This window comes from Triturus cristatus, chromosome 8 (assembly GCF_964204655.1).
Source record: "Triturus cristatus chromosome 8, aTriCri1.1, whole genome shotgun sequence".
NCBI classification, from domain to species: domain Eukaryota; kingdom Metazoa; phylum Chordata; class Amphibia; order Caudata; family Salamandridae; genus Triturus; species Triturus cristatus.
Genome location: NC_140591.1, coordinates 921,644,287 through 921,662,319, shown reverse-complemented (window position 1 = coordinate 921,662,319; position 18,033 = coordinate 921,644,287). Strand labels below are relative to the sequence as shown.

Below are 18,033 nucleotides of genomic sequence, written 5' to 3'. Positions count from 1 at the left end.
TGGTGTGTTTCACAGCTGATCTACAATTGCTAAGCATTCAATTCAAGTGGGTAGTTGAGTCGGTTGTGCTAGACTGAATGATGAGAACTTGCTTGAGGTAGGCGGTGTTTATAATATTAGGGTTGTGTCTGGGTCTTTTGTGAGGGTAAGGGGGAATAGACTGAATACAGTCCTGTTTGTCCACATTGACTATGTGAGTGGGATTGTACGTAAAAAGGAGGGAGTGAATATCACTATCTGTTAACGAGTTCTTAAATCTACAAGGTCTGGTGGTAGCGTTTGGGAGTGGTTCTATAACTTTGGGGGGTAGATGCCACGTACGGAGATAATCCCTTCACTGACAGGGGAGATGTCAGCTTAGTGTAGTAGTTCATTGGTTCCCAAACTGGGGTCCGTGGACCCCCAGGGGTCCGTGACACATTCTCAGGGGGTCTGCAGGCAGCAGTTTTAAAAGCACTTCTAAGTTACTTCTATAATCAGCAGTTTTTGGGCAGCAATAAAAGTGTCAAGATAACTCCGGTGATGAATGTACCTGCTGGAGAGAGATGGGGGTTTTGTCCAGTGGCAGCTTTGACTCATCTAAGGAAGTGCAGATGGTTAATATGCCTGCTGCGAAGAATGTCTATCATGCATTTCTTAAAAAGCAGTATTTTGTTTTGTTCATAGCTCTGTGGGTTCCTGTCTTTGCCATAGAGATTCTTTTGTTATTATGCAGTTCACAAGTTCCAATCGTAATCTAACAGTGAGCTATTAAATGCTATCAAAGAGCTGCATGCAAATTGCATGGTACAAGTTAGTGAGTTATGCTTTTTCCCAGTCTTAAATTATTCTGATGCTGCTAAAAAGGTTTGTTTGGGTAGAAATAAATCATTATTATTAAAGTCAACGCTAATCCCTATGTTATGTTCTGAATCCTGAGTTTATGCCTCTCTAGAACAAGCACTCTTAAAAAATGCCTACCAGTATGGATGACAAGTGAATTGTAGTCCCCTTTGCCTTATTTAAAATTTTCTATCCACTGATTTACACATGTATGATTTTTATGTCTCTGTATGTGTGTGATGTAAAGTGCTCTGGCACCCTACAGTGGTATGAGAGGTGCTATAAAATAAATTAAATACATGTGACATTGGGGCTATGGAGAGATGAGAGGCACTGTTGGAGGGTAGTAGTGAGGGAATCATTGAAGATTTTCCATCATTCAAGATTGCCAAAAGATTGTTGTATCCTGGTGCATAGTAAAGTCATCATTTACTATGCTTTAAAAGCTAATACAATTCAATATATAATGACAAATGTGTTGTAAAATGCACTATTTCCCCCCCATATTTTCTTGGGGAGAGCCCCCCAAAAACCCCTTTGTAGTGGTCAGGCTCATTCGCTGCACTTGGTGCGCACTATATGGGGACTGGTGTGACAACATTTACCAGAGCAGCTTTAGGTTTCCAGTCCAGCCTTGGCAGGAGTAGGAGCCTCAGGCCGCAAAATAAAACTAAGCTATCAAAAGTTGGTTGCGAGATGCAGCACCAACCTTCCCATCAAGATTTTTCGATTTTGGCAAATATTTTTAATATAAAAATACTAAAATATTTTGTAATTCAAGTCTAGTCTTGACGTGCACACGTGTGTGTTTATTTTTTTCAATATACAGCTTTGATGTTTGACATTTACATTTCACAAATTTCTTGGGGGTCCCCAGCTTCCAGTAGTGACTCAATGGGGGTCCTCAGGAGTGAAAAGTTTGGGAACCACTGTAGTAGTTAGTATCTGGTACTTGATAATATCTGTTCTTCCCCAAGTCATTAGCCAATTCTGAGGTGATAGTAAGTTTCTGTAGGTCAGCCTTAAGTGGTTGAAGATCCCGAGAGATATCAGCTAGGCAAGATGCAGGGAAGGGATGGTGATCAGACGACAAGGAGTGTATCCAGGAGCCCATATGTGGGAGGGAGATTTGATAGCCTATTTCGGCTGATGCTGGCCTAGGAGATCAAGAGGAGGAGAGGTTGAGTTCGAGAGATAACTAGACCTGCCAGGGAGTGTGGGAGGACTCCTAAGCTGATTACTTAGAGACGCTAGGGTTGTATGAGTACCGATGTTGTTAGTGAAAATGGGGTCAGACTTCAGGGTAGTCACCTTGTGAGCCATGGGACGTGTGGCGGACATATTAGTAGCGAGTAAGCAGGGGCTAGCGCAGGATGTGGGTGTATGTGTAGTGGCAGAGGGAGAGCCATTGCTATGACTGCCAAGATTAGTGTGCTGGGTAAAATCTCTGATAATCATGTGAGAATCAGATCCCGCTGGCAGAGGTGAGGAGATGGGAAAATGTGAGCTGCTCGAAGAGAAGGTGTTAAAGGGGGGAGAGAGGGGAGTGAATAGGTGGGAGGGACTAGGTAATGAGATCACTTGGAGCAGCTGTGAGAGGGATGAGGGGCTGAGCCACCTATTTGAAGTGTCAAGATCGCTAAGTTATGAACTTCTTGATGATGTGCAAGGTTTCCTCAAAAGTACCTAGATGACCGTAAGCAGTTCGGATGAGGATTATCTCATTGTTATATATGGTGATGGTAGTATCAGCTTTGAAAATGGGTAAGGGGACTACCAAGAGCCTTAGTCCTTGTGCAAATGTTTTGGGAGAAGTGATCAGGAGTATCGAGTGGAGTGCTTTCCTCCATTTAGCTCTTCTTTTCGAGTAGAAGATGAGATTACTAATTGTAGAACATATTTTAAAGCAGAAGTAGGGATCAGAGATTAGGGTTTCTGGTTACGATTTAGGAATTCTGTGTTTGAGGCGTTTGGATGCATTTTTTGATAGGTTAGGCGAGTATTTAATTGTAAATGCATTGAGGCCCAATTGCTCCAGCTAGGCATCAAGTGACCTCTGTGAGATGGTATCCATGAATATGAGAGACAGAGGAGCTGAGAGTAGGCGAAGATGTAGGGAAGTGTACTTGGCCTCCAGCCCAAATTAACAAGATGGGAATTTGATCACCTGCTGTTGGATTGTATCTAGTTGCAGAGACACAGATCTTCGCGAAATAGAAGCCACACCATATTAATCACTATCAGTGGTGATAAAGTGTACAGGTGGAACCCTCTTTCAGCCAGAGAGGAGGGCGCAGAAGTTGGGTCATTATAGAGAGTGGAGTCCAAAAGTGAGCCTGAAATCTGCCAGAATAAAAATGGGATGGACGAATTGCACTTGTTGCCGTTACAAGATGACCGCCCCTTTAACCATTTAGATCTGGGTGGCAGAGTAGCCCATAGCATGATATATAATCTTCAAAACTATAGGCATAGCTTACTGTTCCATTCAAGACATAGGTCCACACTTCCTACAGCAAAAAAGCTAGACCTACTATCAAGCAAGACTACTTAAATTAAGGCTGGTCTCTCTCCCATTTGTTTGGGAAAAAGGGGGTGGTGATGGACAGAGTTTCTGAATGATGCAGAATACTCTTACCAAGTCAAGAGATCATGGTTTTAATCCATCACCGTTTTTTAGCTCACTGCACCATCCCAGCTCAGAACCTGACTACATGCAAATTAGTCTGTACCTGTCCCAGTGCATGATGGGAACAGGGCAAACCAAACTACCAAGCCAATTCTTATACTGGGAAGGAAACAAGCTTCCGGGGACCGGTTTCTGGCATCACAGCCTTCGTCGGCCCGGCTCTCCCATTTGTACCAGCCTTCAACAAATTTCATACCCCTTCTCATTTCATACATCGAACACCTAGACCTCTCTAGCATCTACCAGTAAGAATAAGAATCATACGCAACCGACTTGAATTTGAGCAGAGCAGTAAAAACCTAGCCTTTTCTACATTTATAAATGGTACATATCCTCAGCACAAAGTGTCTTCTTCTCACATCTTTCCTAAAGCTCCATGATTATAGGATGTTACACTGCTGCATCATGTTTAGAGTATGTCTTTAGTCCTCAAGCACCTCACCCAATTCCTTCACCACAGTTCATGCAACATCCAACACCATACTCAACCATACACTCCAGTAGGATGCCGAGGATCCCACTGCAAATCAGAGAGCTTTGCAACCATGCCAAGAGCATATGGAGCTATATAAATGGGACAATAGAATACTTTTAAATGTAACTTTTTATATTGCGTGCATGCTGATTTTGTTTATTCTTTGTCCAGTAAAACTATTCATGAATTGGCCAAGAACGGGACTCTGTTTGACCTTCATACAGCCGTGCCCTTAGTTAAGTGGGCTACTCCTTGTGTGAAGGTTTCTTAGATACACTTCTTATGCAGAACACCCAAAGTGCTTTTTCATCCAACTTAATGCACTGACTGCCTCCTGCTCTACCTGGTGGGTTGGCTTTATCTTCTAGAAGAGATAATCACACACTATCTTAAAGTTTGTCAAGAGAAGTGTTCTTTTACGATCATGGACCCTCAACCTTGCTGTAGGGTACGCTGTTAGATCTGGGACTCTATGAACCTTGGAGCTGCTCACAGGCATTGTTTTTTCTTGGCCATGGCTAAAGTCTTTAGGCCATGTTGCTATGAGTTAGTTTACTCTGCCAGCATGGTACCCAAGTTAGCATTCTTACAAGCTGCATCATTAGTGGGAAGTTGTGAGATTCACAGAACCGGTATTAGAGTAGTCTCTGCTGCCCTCTATCAACAGATTAAATAAAAAGTTCTGCACCTCCGCTTTTAGATTTCTGTTGTCAACTGGCATAGGGAGTCCAAAGGAATAAATCTTTGTAGCCTTGGCTTCGTATTCCAAGATCTCCATTTGGTCTCCAGAGGGACTAGGAACGTGAATGCACAGGATTAAAATCTCTGTGACTCATCTATGTACCTCTGTATTGCCTTCTTGGGTGCAGCCACCAGGTGATTCAACGCTACAATATTCCATTCCATTTTGGAAGTGTGCCCCTTTATGTCCTCTAATGCCTCTTTGCCTTGACAAAAACACTAGGTGAGGTCTCATCAAGGCTATATAAAATCAGTGTTGGAGCCATATTAAAGGGGGTGTAGACTGAAAAACGTGTCAGTTTCCATGCTAATGTTAGGATATTTTTTACTTTTTAGGAGCACCGCAGAAAGTCACCGATCCTCGGTTGACATTGCGAACAATGAACACTCCAGGTCCACTAGTCAATGGACACTAGAAATGTATAAACAAGTGATTGTGAAAACTAAGGACCTATGCCTGATCTATGCCTAATAACCCTGCTGGTGAATGTTCACCAGTATACTAGATGCACAGTGTAGAATATGAAATCAACCCTTAACTATGTTGTTAGACAAAAGAAAAACCAATCATTCCATTGTTTTGTGCAAACAAATGTGTATTAGACAAAGATTTGAAGTCAGTACACTATCAATACATAGTTGCACAAATTGAAAACAGTTAAATAAAATTTTGACCATAATGGACAAAAAAACTCAATACATTGTTGGTTCAGTATAACAAAACTGATGCATGTTACAGACAAATTACCCAGCCCAGCCCAATGCATTTCGGGATTATATCCATCCCTTCTTCAGGGGCCACTGCAAGGAAAATAAACACGTAATCAATGTTTAAATAGACAATATTTACAGTGCAAAAAGATTTTGAACAACACCTTTGAATGCCCCGTGGAGGCAGTACAGAAAATAACCCTCAATATAACCCTGAATATAGATTACGCGCGGTAATATAGAGAGGTGATGAATGAAATTATGCTGTGCTCAACATAACAAGTGAAAATTGTGATCGTAGTGGAGTGAAGTAAAGCTGGAGAGAAGATGATGGTGATTTAATGGTAAACTAACAGCGTGATCAGACATGATAGAAGGGAACAATGAACACACAGTGTTCACCAAGCCAATAAATCAATGGTGAAGAGCGTGACCCTGATTGTAGCTCCACTCCTACGTGATGAGTGCCCATGCTGTTATCATGACACAAACAAGCTGGAAACTTACTCTTGACTGTGGTAACCAAAAAAGCCACACTCTGTATAACTCTCAAGAAATGAGGACGGTGTAAGAACTGTAAATGAAAAATCACCCAACACCCAATGTCACAACACTGAATGCTACGTGCTGAATAAAGCACAAACACATTTCTTTTTAAGTTACCTAGTGAACTAGTGACGTCGTGTTTACGTCTCCTGTGGTAAAATGAATGAGAGAGGACTCTCGCTAGCTATCTGAAAAAAAATCATATAATACGCTTCATTAACACTTGAATTCTACCGAACTGTAATCACAAATTAATCTAGCCAATCGTGCGTTTTGAACACCTGCTTACCTCGACGACGATCACTGTTGCTCCTAGAGTGAAGCACTTTGTAGATAAGAATCCACTAAGTTACAAACCACCGGAAATCACCGAACTGCAAACGAAAAACAAAAGAAGATTCCAAAAGCTCATAAGTAAAAGAGATCCATAAACTGCCACTGTACTGTGTGACGTGGACAAAATAGTCGCTGCTCACCTGGAGATATAATGCAAACACCACCCTAGAGTACACTGGATCGCTGAAAACCGTAGTATCCACTGCGAGGAAAAACGCGGTTCCTGTAGGCAGTTTTAAATGCACCTGATTACTTTGTGACAGTGATCCGTGCACCCGCGTTTGGTCGAAACTGAAAATGGACTGTAACCAAATCCTTGGTCGCCATCTTTAAATGGTGTCGAGCAGACTGGTTCTGTGCATATGAACCCTGACCCTCAACCTGAAGCGATGTATGATGTGCGCTAGAGTGATAAACTGGTGTTGTGTGATATGAATGCCATACCGAAGCCCAGAGCTGCGGATGATAAGCACTTGTAAAAAATTGTTAGGACCAATGCTGTGCATTGTGGATGCCACACTGAGACCGTAGGCTATGTTGTAATCTCCTAAACATGGTTCAGTGTGCGTGAAAAAAAGGAACAAGGTTGCAAATAATGATTCCAATGGCAGTGAAACAGCTCTGAGAAACGCCCGGATACAAACATGAAGTCAACCTATATGACCTGAATAGCTAGTTGAGCGGACCGAAAAATACCACAGATTCTGTAGCTGAGATACCACTATATGGGATGTCAGACTAGATAAAACACAAAAACGACAGGATGGAAGGCAGGAAAAGACAAAATGCGACAAGAAAACATGCACTGTGTTGAATACTACGACCATAGAGAAAAGTAGCCATACTCCACATGCTGTAAGAAAAGAGCATAGGGTGAACAAAATAATAAAGCGATGTGATTGCCAAGCGTAAACCATACATGTACAGTCTAAGATAGTGACCCGGCGGTCGGAAGAACAGTGATACAATGTTACAAAGCGAACCCCTTCAGAGAAAACACAACATTTCCAATTTATCATTAAGTCCACCAGGCATCATTGTTTGAAGCATTTTGATCCACCACACTTCCATCTGTGACAGAAGTCTAGCATTGTCACAACCTGTTTTACAAGACAATATTTCGAGGATGGTGAATCTCAATTGTGCTATTGTATGTTTTTGTTCTAGTGTCCACTAGCAGTCCCTTGACTGTATGGACAATCTTAAGTGATTCAATATTATGATATTCACACTCTCACGTTTTTATAAAAAAACAGTTACCATTTATTGTATATAAAACATGTTATACATCACCATTAAAAACACAGTCTATTCTAATCCCTACTTAACACTGATCTAAGCAGAGAATTTATCCAAAAACATATACAGATACAAAAAAGCTAAGATTTCATTTCGTACATCAGAATGCAAATAGTCAAAAATGCAAAACGAACAGAATTTTTTTTTAATTAAAACCACCTCGTTATGAGCCCGCATAACTGAGAGAACACACCATACAAAAGACATTACACTCTGTCATATATTCACACATCCAAAAACACTACTGGAATTTAACCACTTATGGGATGTTTTGAACTCTTTATCACTATAAGTGTGTATCCGCTTCTGTTGATTGTGTATCTCCTATGCGTCGACGCGTTTCGATGGGCATTCTTTTATGCCACTATCTTCCTCAAGACCATTGATAGAGGTTTTCTCTCAATATTCAACGCTTCTTTCCTGTCTTGATCCGTCTTTCATTAAGCGCTGCTCATTTTCATGGGATGAAAACATTCTGAGTCATCTTCTATCTTGTTAGTAATTTTCGTTGTTGGTGTCGTTATTAGGAAAAGGCTTATTGAAGGGACCGTTGCGGATAAATTGTCCTTCGTATTACTTGCACCCCATAGCCTCGAGCGAGCCGACTGTTTCGTTAATGCGGGGATACGTCTTTGGTCAATAAGCCTTTTCCTGGCGCAGCGGACGACAGATTGCATCAAATAAGGATAATGCGGGCATAACAACAGTGCACAATAAGAAAGGATACGGGGTTTACAGAACACGAAGGATTCCTCATAGGCTCGGTCCCCAACAAGCATCCTCCTCGTGTACACGACTAGAGATCTAATCAAAAGAACAGTGTTGGTATAATAACGACACCAACAACGAAAATTACTAACAAGATAGAAGATGACTCAGAATGTTTTCATCCCATGAAAATGAGCAGCGCTTAATGAAAGACGGATCAAGACAGGAAAGAAGCGTTGAATATTGAGAGAAAACCTCTATCAATGGTCTTGAGGAAGATAGTGGCATAAAAGAATGCCCATCGAAACGCGTCGACGCATAGGAGATACACAATCAACAGAAGCGGATACACACTTATAGTGATAAAGAGTTCAAAACATCCCATAAGTGACACCTACGCATCCCGGTGGGTTCATCATGGTCACGCTCCGATGTTTGAGTCAATGTTTCTTTAATATTCCTGCTGCGTGTGTAAGCAAACAACGGTTCCTGCGCAAATAATCCATTGAAGTCAGGTTCGTGTTTGAGTAGTTCCCATCTAGATTTAATGATTCTCTTAACATTCTGTGATTTAGTTGAAAATTTAGATACAAAGACGTGTCGATTCTGATTGATCTGGACACGAGTAGATCTTCTTGTTTAAATCGCTGTATCTTGGCCAATGCTTTTGACAGTGTGCCTTGGGGATAGCCTCGCTGTTTGAACTTATTGCATTGTGCTTCTAAGAAGGATCCCAGCTCTTCCTCATTGGACACTATTCTTTTTATTCGAAGCATTTGTGAAAATGGCAGATTTCGTAATAACGAAGGAAGATGAAAGCTAGAAAACAACAGCAAATTATTTCTGTCCGTTGTTTGTGTGTACACGGACGTGTGGAGTTTATTGTTCACTTTTGTGATTAATACATACAAGAATGATAAACTCGTGGCACTGATGTTGTAAGTGAATTTGATACGTTCATTCTTTGTGTTCAATTCCATGATTTTGGATTTAAATTCTTTTTCCGGACTGTTCCATATGAGGAAAATATCGTCTATGAATCCCGTGTAGAAAACCAGATTAGAACTCTATGAATCATCTGAGAAAATGTGATCAAATTCGAACTTAGACATGAAGGTGTTTGCGTACGAAGGAGCCCCAGAAAAACCCATGGAGGTTCCACTTATCTGGAGGTAAAAAGCATCCTTCCATTGTAGATAACTGTGCTGCAGGCAAATCATCAGTAATTCCAAAATTAAAGATTTTGTTGACACCTAAATCTGGTAGATGCAACAGCGCCCACTCACAAGCTTCTATGCCCTCTTTTAAGGGTATAGAAGTATACAATGCCGTCACATCAATTAAACATAGAATCCATGTGGGAGAACATTGATCACCAACTACGTTAAGTAGTTGTAAAAAAATGTGTAGTGTCCTTAATGTAACTTCTCCATGACTGTACACATTTCTGCAGAAAATGATCCACAAATTGACCTGCAGGTGCAAAAATTGAGGCACAACCCGAAACTATTGGTCGAAATGGAGGGTTCTCAAGATTTTTATGCACCTTGGGGAGCATGTAAAGCTTTGGTCTCCTCGGATGAGATACACTTAAAAACGTCTGTGTGTTGCTTGAAATCCATTGCATGTTCTCCGCGTAACTCCCTTTCACATTTGGGTTAACCTCAGCCTTGTCTTCTTCTTCTTTCCTTATCCTAGGTTGCTGGATTGACACCAGGTACCACCAAGTGGTCTTTTTTTAAATATTTTAAGTCACTTTTTAATCTGGCCCTTCTTTAAAATCCCTGTCTTTTTTTTTACCCTTCAGGAGGCAATCTTTATTTCACGTGCACTATTTATCCTGATGATGACCTCTAAATGATAACGGTCGAAACGCCATTGACATACATCAGCAGACACACAGATTCTGATTTGTGACATGATTTTGACAAAGCCATCAATTGCTGTTTCATGTTTATTATCAGTTAAAGTAATTATTGCTTGCTGCCTTTTTTCTATTTTTCTGTGTTTCACATGAGCCGCTCACTGTGTTCCTCCAAGAGCAGTATGTGTTCATTATGTACTTAATGCACAGCTTTAAGTAATGTTGATGCTGCTACTAAGTTCTTATTGCTCATCTCTGAAAATATAACTGCATAAATCAATTGTTGGTGCTATAGTTGTTTTCCTTATAATTTTGTTATACTTTAATAATTAATTGTGCAATTGTTGCCTGGTGAGACCTTGTTGTATGTTACAATATATCACCCAGGTCTCAGCTGGGTATACGAGTTTCTCCCGTTGTAAATATCACCCTAGGATTAGTGTGACACTCATTTCAATAGGCTTATACAAATATTTAGATGCTTTAAGGATTTAGTCATACGAATTCTGCTATTCTTCACAGAGGTCATATGATGCTTTAAAAATCTGACAGCATTCTCTTAACCCAAAAATGACCTATCCACCTGTTACTGATTGTCTACTTAAAGCTAAATCTCCGTGCACTGAGGAATGATGTGACATGCATTTCAACGGATTCATACAAATACTTAGTTGCTTTAAGAGTTCAGTCTTACGAAATCTGCTATTCTTCCTATGGAGAGATATCCAAGATACGCACGGTTTAAGCATCATGTGAAAAAGTTCGACACAACAGAAAAATCAACCAGAAAGGACACATACAAGAGAGAGAGGGCATAGACGTTATGCTCTAGATCTCTGTGTTACAGAAACTGCATTCTCAGTGGACACACTGGTGCCTCAAAAATATATACAGCATATTGCAATATGGATGTTTTAAAGGCTGCCTGACAAGTGCAGATTTCAACATCACGGTTTTAGAGTAGACTTTTTCAAGTTGTGTATCCATTTTGGGAAGCATTTCATTTGCTGCTAAGAGTTAGTGATCTAAACTCACTTTCGTGGCTGCCTTCTTTCTGCTGTGCCAGCCCAGATTCTGTAGCTTAATTAAAGCCAAAAAACACACATTATTTCAATTGTTAAAATAATGTAACAAAGATGGATCTTGGGCAATACTTACAGTCCACTTCTTACCCGCACCGATTGGGTGTAAAAGTGAAGGTCCTTGCTGAGAACAGAATTCACAGCTTCTTCAAAGTATAGCTCTCTCCCTTCACACGAGTCCAAAGCAAAAAGACTGACCAAGGGCTCTGCAAAAACCTGTAAGCACACATGTACATTTAGAAATTGCCTGAGGTTATTCAAGCAGGTAAATTTTATCATGGCAAATCAAATATTTAAAATATAGTAACAAAGCAATATATTATTTTAATTGCACAGTAGAAATGCTAAAAAAAATATCTAAATACCCCATCCAACATAAATCATCAATTCCAGTTCACAAATAATATAGGACACAATACTCATGAATCATATAGGTCTCTTCTCATTCACTAAACTTCATACTGAGCATAAGATCTGTTTATCAAATGGGTAAATAATGGAGTTATCCCTCACGTTTTGCATATAATTTGCAACAAATCTTAACAATCAGTGGAAACAGAGGTGATTTTGGAGTCTCTCAGGTAATTACCAGAACACAAGGTAGAAAACTGAAACACTCAATTTCCACAAACTACAATCAGGATAATTTTTAAGAGAGACAAACTGATGGCACGGGTACCGTGTTACATCGGATTCCTTAAGAGAGACTTCCCAACTACACAGGAAATATCTCATAACCAAATAACCAACTTCGATAATGGTGGTATGAAGTTAGAAACCTCAATATATATAAGAAGCATTCTCAATATGGTACCCTAATTACCATAATGTGCTTTTACCCAATCTGCGTAATTGTTTAATCTTGGCCATATGTTTATATTTATCTTAAGTGGCCTGCAGTATCCATAAGGCAGTGTGTTGGTGCTACATGGAGTAAAACAAAGTATTATAAAGCTGTAGGGGACAGTTGCACAATAAAAAAAACACAAGTATGGGAAGAAAACAGACATAGTGGGTTTAATTATAAATTAAGAAATTATTTCAGTTGCTCACTTTATTTTTTTATTCATCTTTAATTAAGGAACATACAAATGTGCATAAATATTAAAGGATGGGAGTGATACAATAAGAGACTATATGGAAAACACAAGATGTAGCAATACATTAAGTACTATAAGACGCTGAATAAGCAAAAACATCTTGGGGAGCACAGGTATTTATATAAGGTAAAACAAAGAAAGACAAATAACACGGCAAAGCTGAAACAAAGAAAGCACCGTAAGGTATCAATACAAAACATTTAGTACAATTAAAATATACATACAACTCCAAGTTCGTATTCTAAACGATCATTTATTTATAATAACACTTTCATCCTATATGCCCAGTATTTTTTTATGATGAAAGCAACACACCCAGCTTGTGTTCTTCATAGGATAAATTGTAGGAGCTTTAAATCGTTTAATATTAAGTAAGAAGGGACAGATTTTACAGGAAAAATGACAAATGATAATCCAGCTCACAGGACTGTGCACTGTCAGGTCTTTCCTGCAATCCTAAAGAACAGGTGGTTAGACATGAGGACATTTTGTACTGTTCCCACCAGTAGTGGACATCATCAAGATGTGTACCACCGAGTATCCTTAATACTCTTGAGCAATTTATGAGACTTAGAGCCCAGAGGACAAGTGGACTTCAGAACATATGTTTCTAAATGGACACTGTTATACATGACTGTTTGCTTGACAGGAAACATTTGTAGGATCAGTGAAAGCTGGTTCATAAGGGAGTGTGGGTTGGAGCCCCCCCTGCAATCCTGACAACCAACTGCCAATGAGCGCCTGAGCATGCTTCCATAACTGACTGGAATGTACACTGTTGGGTTGGTCAGGGGTGCATTCATCTTACATGCACATCTCACAAGTGATAGCGCGAGGGTTAAGTATGGTGTTTGCACTACATAAACTTGGTGCAAAAGCAAATCTTTACTATGTCCACAAGAATGAACATTTATCCCTAACAGAGGCTACAACCATAAATCGAGCAATATATCAATGACAGTGAAGCAGAATATACCCCACAGGAATGAAATATACAAGTAATTTTGCAAACCATGAAGGTTTATTAACAAATTAGTAAAGTTACAATCTCAAATCAAATCGATTAGGCATAAATCAGTAGTCATCTAAATTCAGCATATATGAATATAATCTAAGCAATTCATTTTGGCAAATGTAAGTACACTTTATTAAAGATAGTGTATGCAAAGTAAGATAAAACTCTCTTAAGCTAAGCTAATGTTGTGGGTGAGTCAGTAACTTAAAGTCGATGGGATCAGCAAATATAGTGTTGGGAAAGTAGAACCAAATGAAGGTTCCATTCAAGAAAAAGAAAGAAATGTATTTGCTCTAGAAAGTAAGTCTATGAGCAGAAGAAAAGGGAGCACTGGGTCCCAGAGAGAGGAAGGGACCTCCGCCTGTAAAGGTGGATGGGGCAAATCTCCTGGCTAACTAAAAAGCTTCACACAGTTAGAACACAAAATTAAGTCTAAGAAATACATCCTACCGGTTTCCGCCAAGTAAGAACCAATAAAAAAAAATCTGTGTTTCCACTGTACTTGGTGTCGGCCTCCTTCTCAAGGATAATACAATGCCATATTCTTCCATCATCACAACCTTCACAATATCTCACAAACAAGTATTCACCTCCTCTGCCTCCCATCCTGTGCAGGTGCTGAGGATTATTGTTCAACCAATTTAACTACAATGAACATGACCTTCACACAAAAATTACTCAAATTTTAAATGAGAACATGGTGACTTTTGGTGCCTGAAACAGAAAGTTATGCACACCAATATAAAAAAAAAACAATGTTGACTTTAAAAGTAGACAAGCTCCTTGGCCCACTCATGTCGATGTTAAGATGCAGTTATCCTAACTATAATTTACCAAGAACATAAAAATCACTTTGTTTACTAAATAGAAGTATAAAATAACATAAGCACACATATAAGTAATGGTTAAGCAAGTTAAAGGTCAACATTTCATTACGCACAAATAACGGATGGTGACATTGCATCGCCAATTTCCCCCATCTGATGGCTCATCGAGCCATCACAAACACCCAGTGTGTAGCTTTGGGGAACATGGCAACCGCTAGCTGAGCGGTGCGCGCGACTGGTGAACTCTCCCTACCCAATGGATTAGACAGCAAACCTCGGTGAACCTTCAGCAGCTTTGGATATGGAGCACACACCGGTTGGATGTGTATTGAGCTTTCCATTCTGCCTCCCAGCGTTTCGCGGCTTCCCGGTCCGCTCCGCCTTCCATGCTGGTACGGAGCCGTCCTGGAGTTGTGGCGCAGTCGCAAAGCAGCGGCCCGCGTTCTCCTCTGGGTCGGCGGCGGTAGCGCCAACATCAGCCGGTTCTTTGGGACGGCTGCTGGCAGTACTGGCTGTGCTGGGGAGGGAGTGAGATCCACCCAGAAGGAGATCGCAGCGACACCTGCTCCGAGCACCTCTCTTTCCCATGTTGCTTCATGTAGCGTCTCTGGCGCTTCTGGTGTTCCTGATGGTAAGAGTGTGGTTTTCTCCGTGCAAGAGGCAGAATATTTGGATTCTTTAGATTTTTTGGAAATTGTATATAAGAAGCACGAACACATAGGTGGTAAAGTGGTCCTTCACGATTTAGATAGCCTGGTGTTAACCGCAAACAAGCGTGGAGGAAAGAAAAGAGGGAAACGCGGGCAGAGCGAGATTGGCAAAAGGAAAACGAACAATAAAGAAAAAGGCAATGAGTTATTAGAGATACAATCAGCAGGGAGTCAGGTCTTGGAGAACTCGAGGGACAAAAACAAGATCTCCCCCAACAAAGATACAGCCTTCCAAAACTATCAGGTCAAAGGAAGGAGTATAAAGGGAGGGAGGAACAAGACTGTTTCCTCGCATAATACAGTAAGAGTCACCCCTCACTACGGTCCTTCTTTAGGGTGCAACCTGAGGTCTTGATTGTCACAAATCAGGGGGAGTATCCCAGAGATTGTGAAATTTTGAAACACACTCATCTCACTAGCTCTGTAACTGAGGTCTCTCAAGCCATCATGGATTCTAGCGGGGCCCCTCCCAGCAACAATGTTCCTCCCAGCAACAATGAAGCTGCCACATCGGGAGGAGCCAAGATGGCGACCGGAGCAGACGCTTGAGCGCCCGGCTCCGTCGGTCCGTGGCCTCGGACTACTATCCTGATGCCCATCCTCGCCGATTCTCGAGGTGCACCGTGTGCGAAGACGCGCTGACCGCGCTGCTGCTTTCCCGGAGTCTCAACCCGCCCGGATGCCCGAGTTCTGGGTGCTTTTGTCCTCGGCACTGAAACCCTGCGCCCTTACGGCCTTTGCCGGCCTCCTGGAAGCTCCGCAGTTACCGGACCAGCTAGCGCTAACCTGAGCCCCGCGGTCCCGATCTCGCCTCGCACCATGGATCGTTGCCGGATGAGCCCGGGGAGAGACGGCCGGACACCTTCTGCACCCTGTGCCTGACGGGCTGGAGCTGTGGGGTGGGCCCCGGTGCGGTGAGTCTCCTGCCCCGCTCTGAGGACCGAGCTGTGGGGGGCTGCTGCCCCCTTTGCCTATTGCCTAGCCAGCGGCGAGGGGGACCGGCGAGAAGATAAGCGACTGTCGGCCTTTCCTGTTGCGGCGTAGACCTGAGGGGAATTGACCCCTTGCCACGACCCCCCCCCCCTGGCCATTGCACCGTATAGCGGCAAAACATGGCATTGAGTGCCTGCTCGCGGCTGGGGGGTGATACTCCGGTCTCGCCCGCTGCCCACTTCGCCCTCCCTCTTCCGGACACCAGCTCCACAGTGCCGTCCCGGATTGCTGCCGATGTTGGGGCCCAGCTTCCGCTGACATGCGGCTCCGTTCTGGCTGTCCTGCGGGACTTTCAACTACAGATGTGCGCTGGCCTGCAGGCGCTGAGTGAGAGGTTTGACCCCATACTGTCGGCTGCGGGCCGTGAGCGCACTGTTTGTCATCCACAGGGCGTGGGTCCTCCGGTGCTCTTGTCCTCTTGCGGGGACGCAGCGGCGGTGTATGATTGTGCTACACTGGTGCCTTCATCTAGCGCTCCCGGCGCCCAGGGTCCACCGCTCTCCACCTCAACTGCGGATACTTTGTCCCCCTGGTCATGGCTGCCTGCTTCATTGTTCCCTGCCTCACCGCGTCCGCGAGGCTATCCTGCTGAGCGATACCTAACGGCTTCTAGGGACCGTCCGCGGTGGCCCACTGCTGCCTTTTTGTGGAACTCCTGTACCTTACTTGCCAGGTTTGGATTTTATGTGGTGCAACGAGGGACCTCAATCGATGGTCGGCGGCCATTTCGTGATCCTACTTCACCATCCTCTCACAAGCGGCCATCTTGTCTTTGTCTGCTCGGGACACGGGGCCTTCACGCAGGAGCTGGTTTAATCCCAAGCCCGCGATCGGGCCAGGGCTAGACTGACTTCTATCGCTATGGCTTATGGACGGGCTGGCCTGGGACTGGGACTGTATGTATGTTTTGCGCGCACTCGTCGCGACTTGTATCCCTTGCTTAAACTGTGGTGCCATGGTATCTTTGCATGCCGTTTTTTGGCGTAGAGGGCTCTCAGTGTGTGGGGGCCATAACTGGCTGATGGTTCGGGGCGCTCTGGTGTCCAGTGGGCTCCTCCCCACCTTCTTTTCTGTTTTCTTCCCTTCTTTACTCTGTTCCTACTTTCTCTCTTCTCTATATTTCGGGTTCATTGGGCGACAGGCACTATGCTGGGGGGGGGGTAGGCCGTAGCCTCCGCATTGGTGTAGGGTGGGGGGGTAATACTCTGTTCTCAATTAGTTCTATGGGCCTTTCTTCTTTTATGTCTCTGTGCTCTACTTTCTTCGATTCGGGGTCCGGGTGTGGGGTGGATCGAGTGGGGGCGGCTCTGGAGGGGCGCGTACTTGCTCATGTGACTATCCTGATATATCTCTGCACCGCCTCACTGATTGAGATTTTACTCCCATTGTTGTTCTTACTGATGTTGCTGCTCGCCCGTGTGGTGAAGCTATCTTGCGGACTCGAATCTACTTTGCTCTTATCCTTCATTGACTTTTTTCTCTGATAAAATTATCAAACTTAAAATTAACCTTCACCTCTCCTTCCCCGGGTTTCAAAGATATCTCCAGTATGTGACTCATAACCTGTTGTTAATCCTGACCGTTGATGCACGGGGGCTGTAATGTGGGTATCAGTGCTTTACTGTATCGTGGCCGGCCTGACGGTTGTAGGCCCGTATTTGTTCTATTAAGATGCACGAATAAAGGTTTTTTAAAAAAAAAAAAAAAAAAAAAAAAAAACAATGAAGCTGCCTGAACCGCAGTTAGGGGTGGGGGCAGAGTTAGCGGCTCAGAACCAAGGGGATGCTATAGTCCATTCCTCAGGGGCCTCGGTCGAAGCTTTGTTTACTTCATTAAAAGAGGATATAAAACAAGGCTTCGCAGTTTCAGCGGATAATCAAAGTGAGATAAGGGCTGTGTGCGAAAACCTAGAGAGGAAGTTCGACCTCTTAAATTCCAGGACTGAGTCCCTAGAGAGCTCTGTTGAGGAACTTAAGACCAACCTGGGGACAGCAGAGATAAAAATACAAAGCCTACAAAGAGGCAAAGCTGCTTTGCGGGACAGAATGGAGACGTTGGAAAACAACTCTCACAGAAACAACCTGCGGGTCATGAATGTTCCAGAAGGGAAAGAAG

At 42.7% G+C, this 18,033-nt stretch overlaps 1 protein-coding gene across 3 annotated transcripts in view; it reads right to left on the bottom strand.

The window, feature by feature from the left end:
- CRYBG3 (crystallin beta-gamma domain containing 3) overlaps window positions 1–18,033 on the bottom strand; it is a 1,479,538-nt gene that overhangs the window by 416,856 nt on the left and 1,044,649 nt on the right. For 2 of the 3 annotated variants that reach the window (XM_085622435.1, XM_085622437.1), the window contains one exon: window positions 11,350–11,489. In XM_085622435.1, coding sequence (XP_085478561.1) covers window positions 11,350–11,489 — 140 coding nt within the window. Of the gene's footprint in view, window positions 1–5,430; window positions 5,529–11,349; window positions 11,490–18,033 lie in introns of those variants that run through there. The other variant, XM_085622436.1, reaches the window with a different exon arrangement.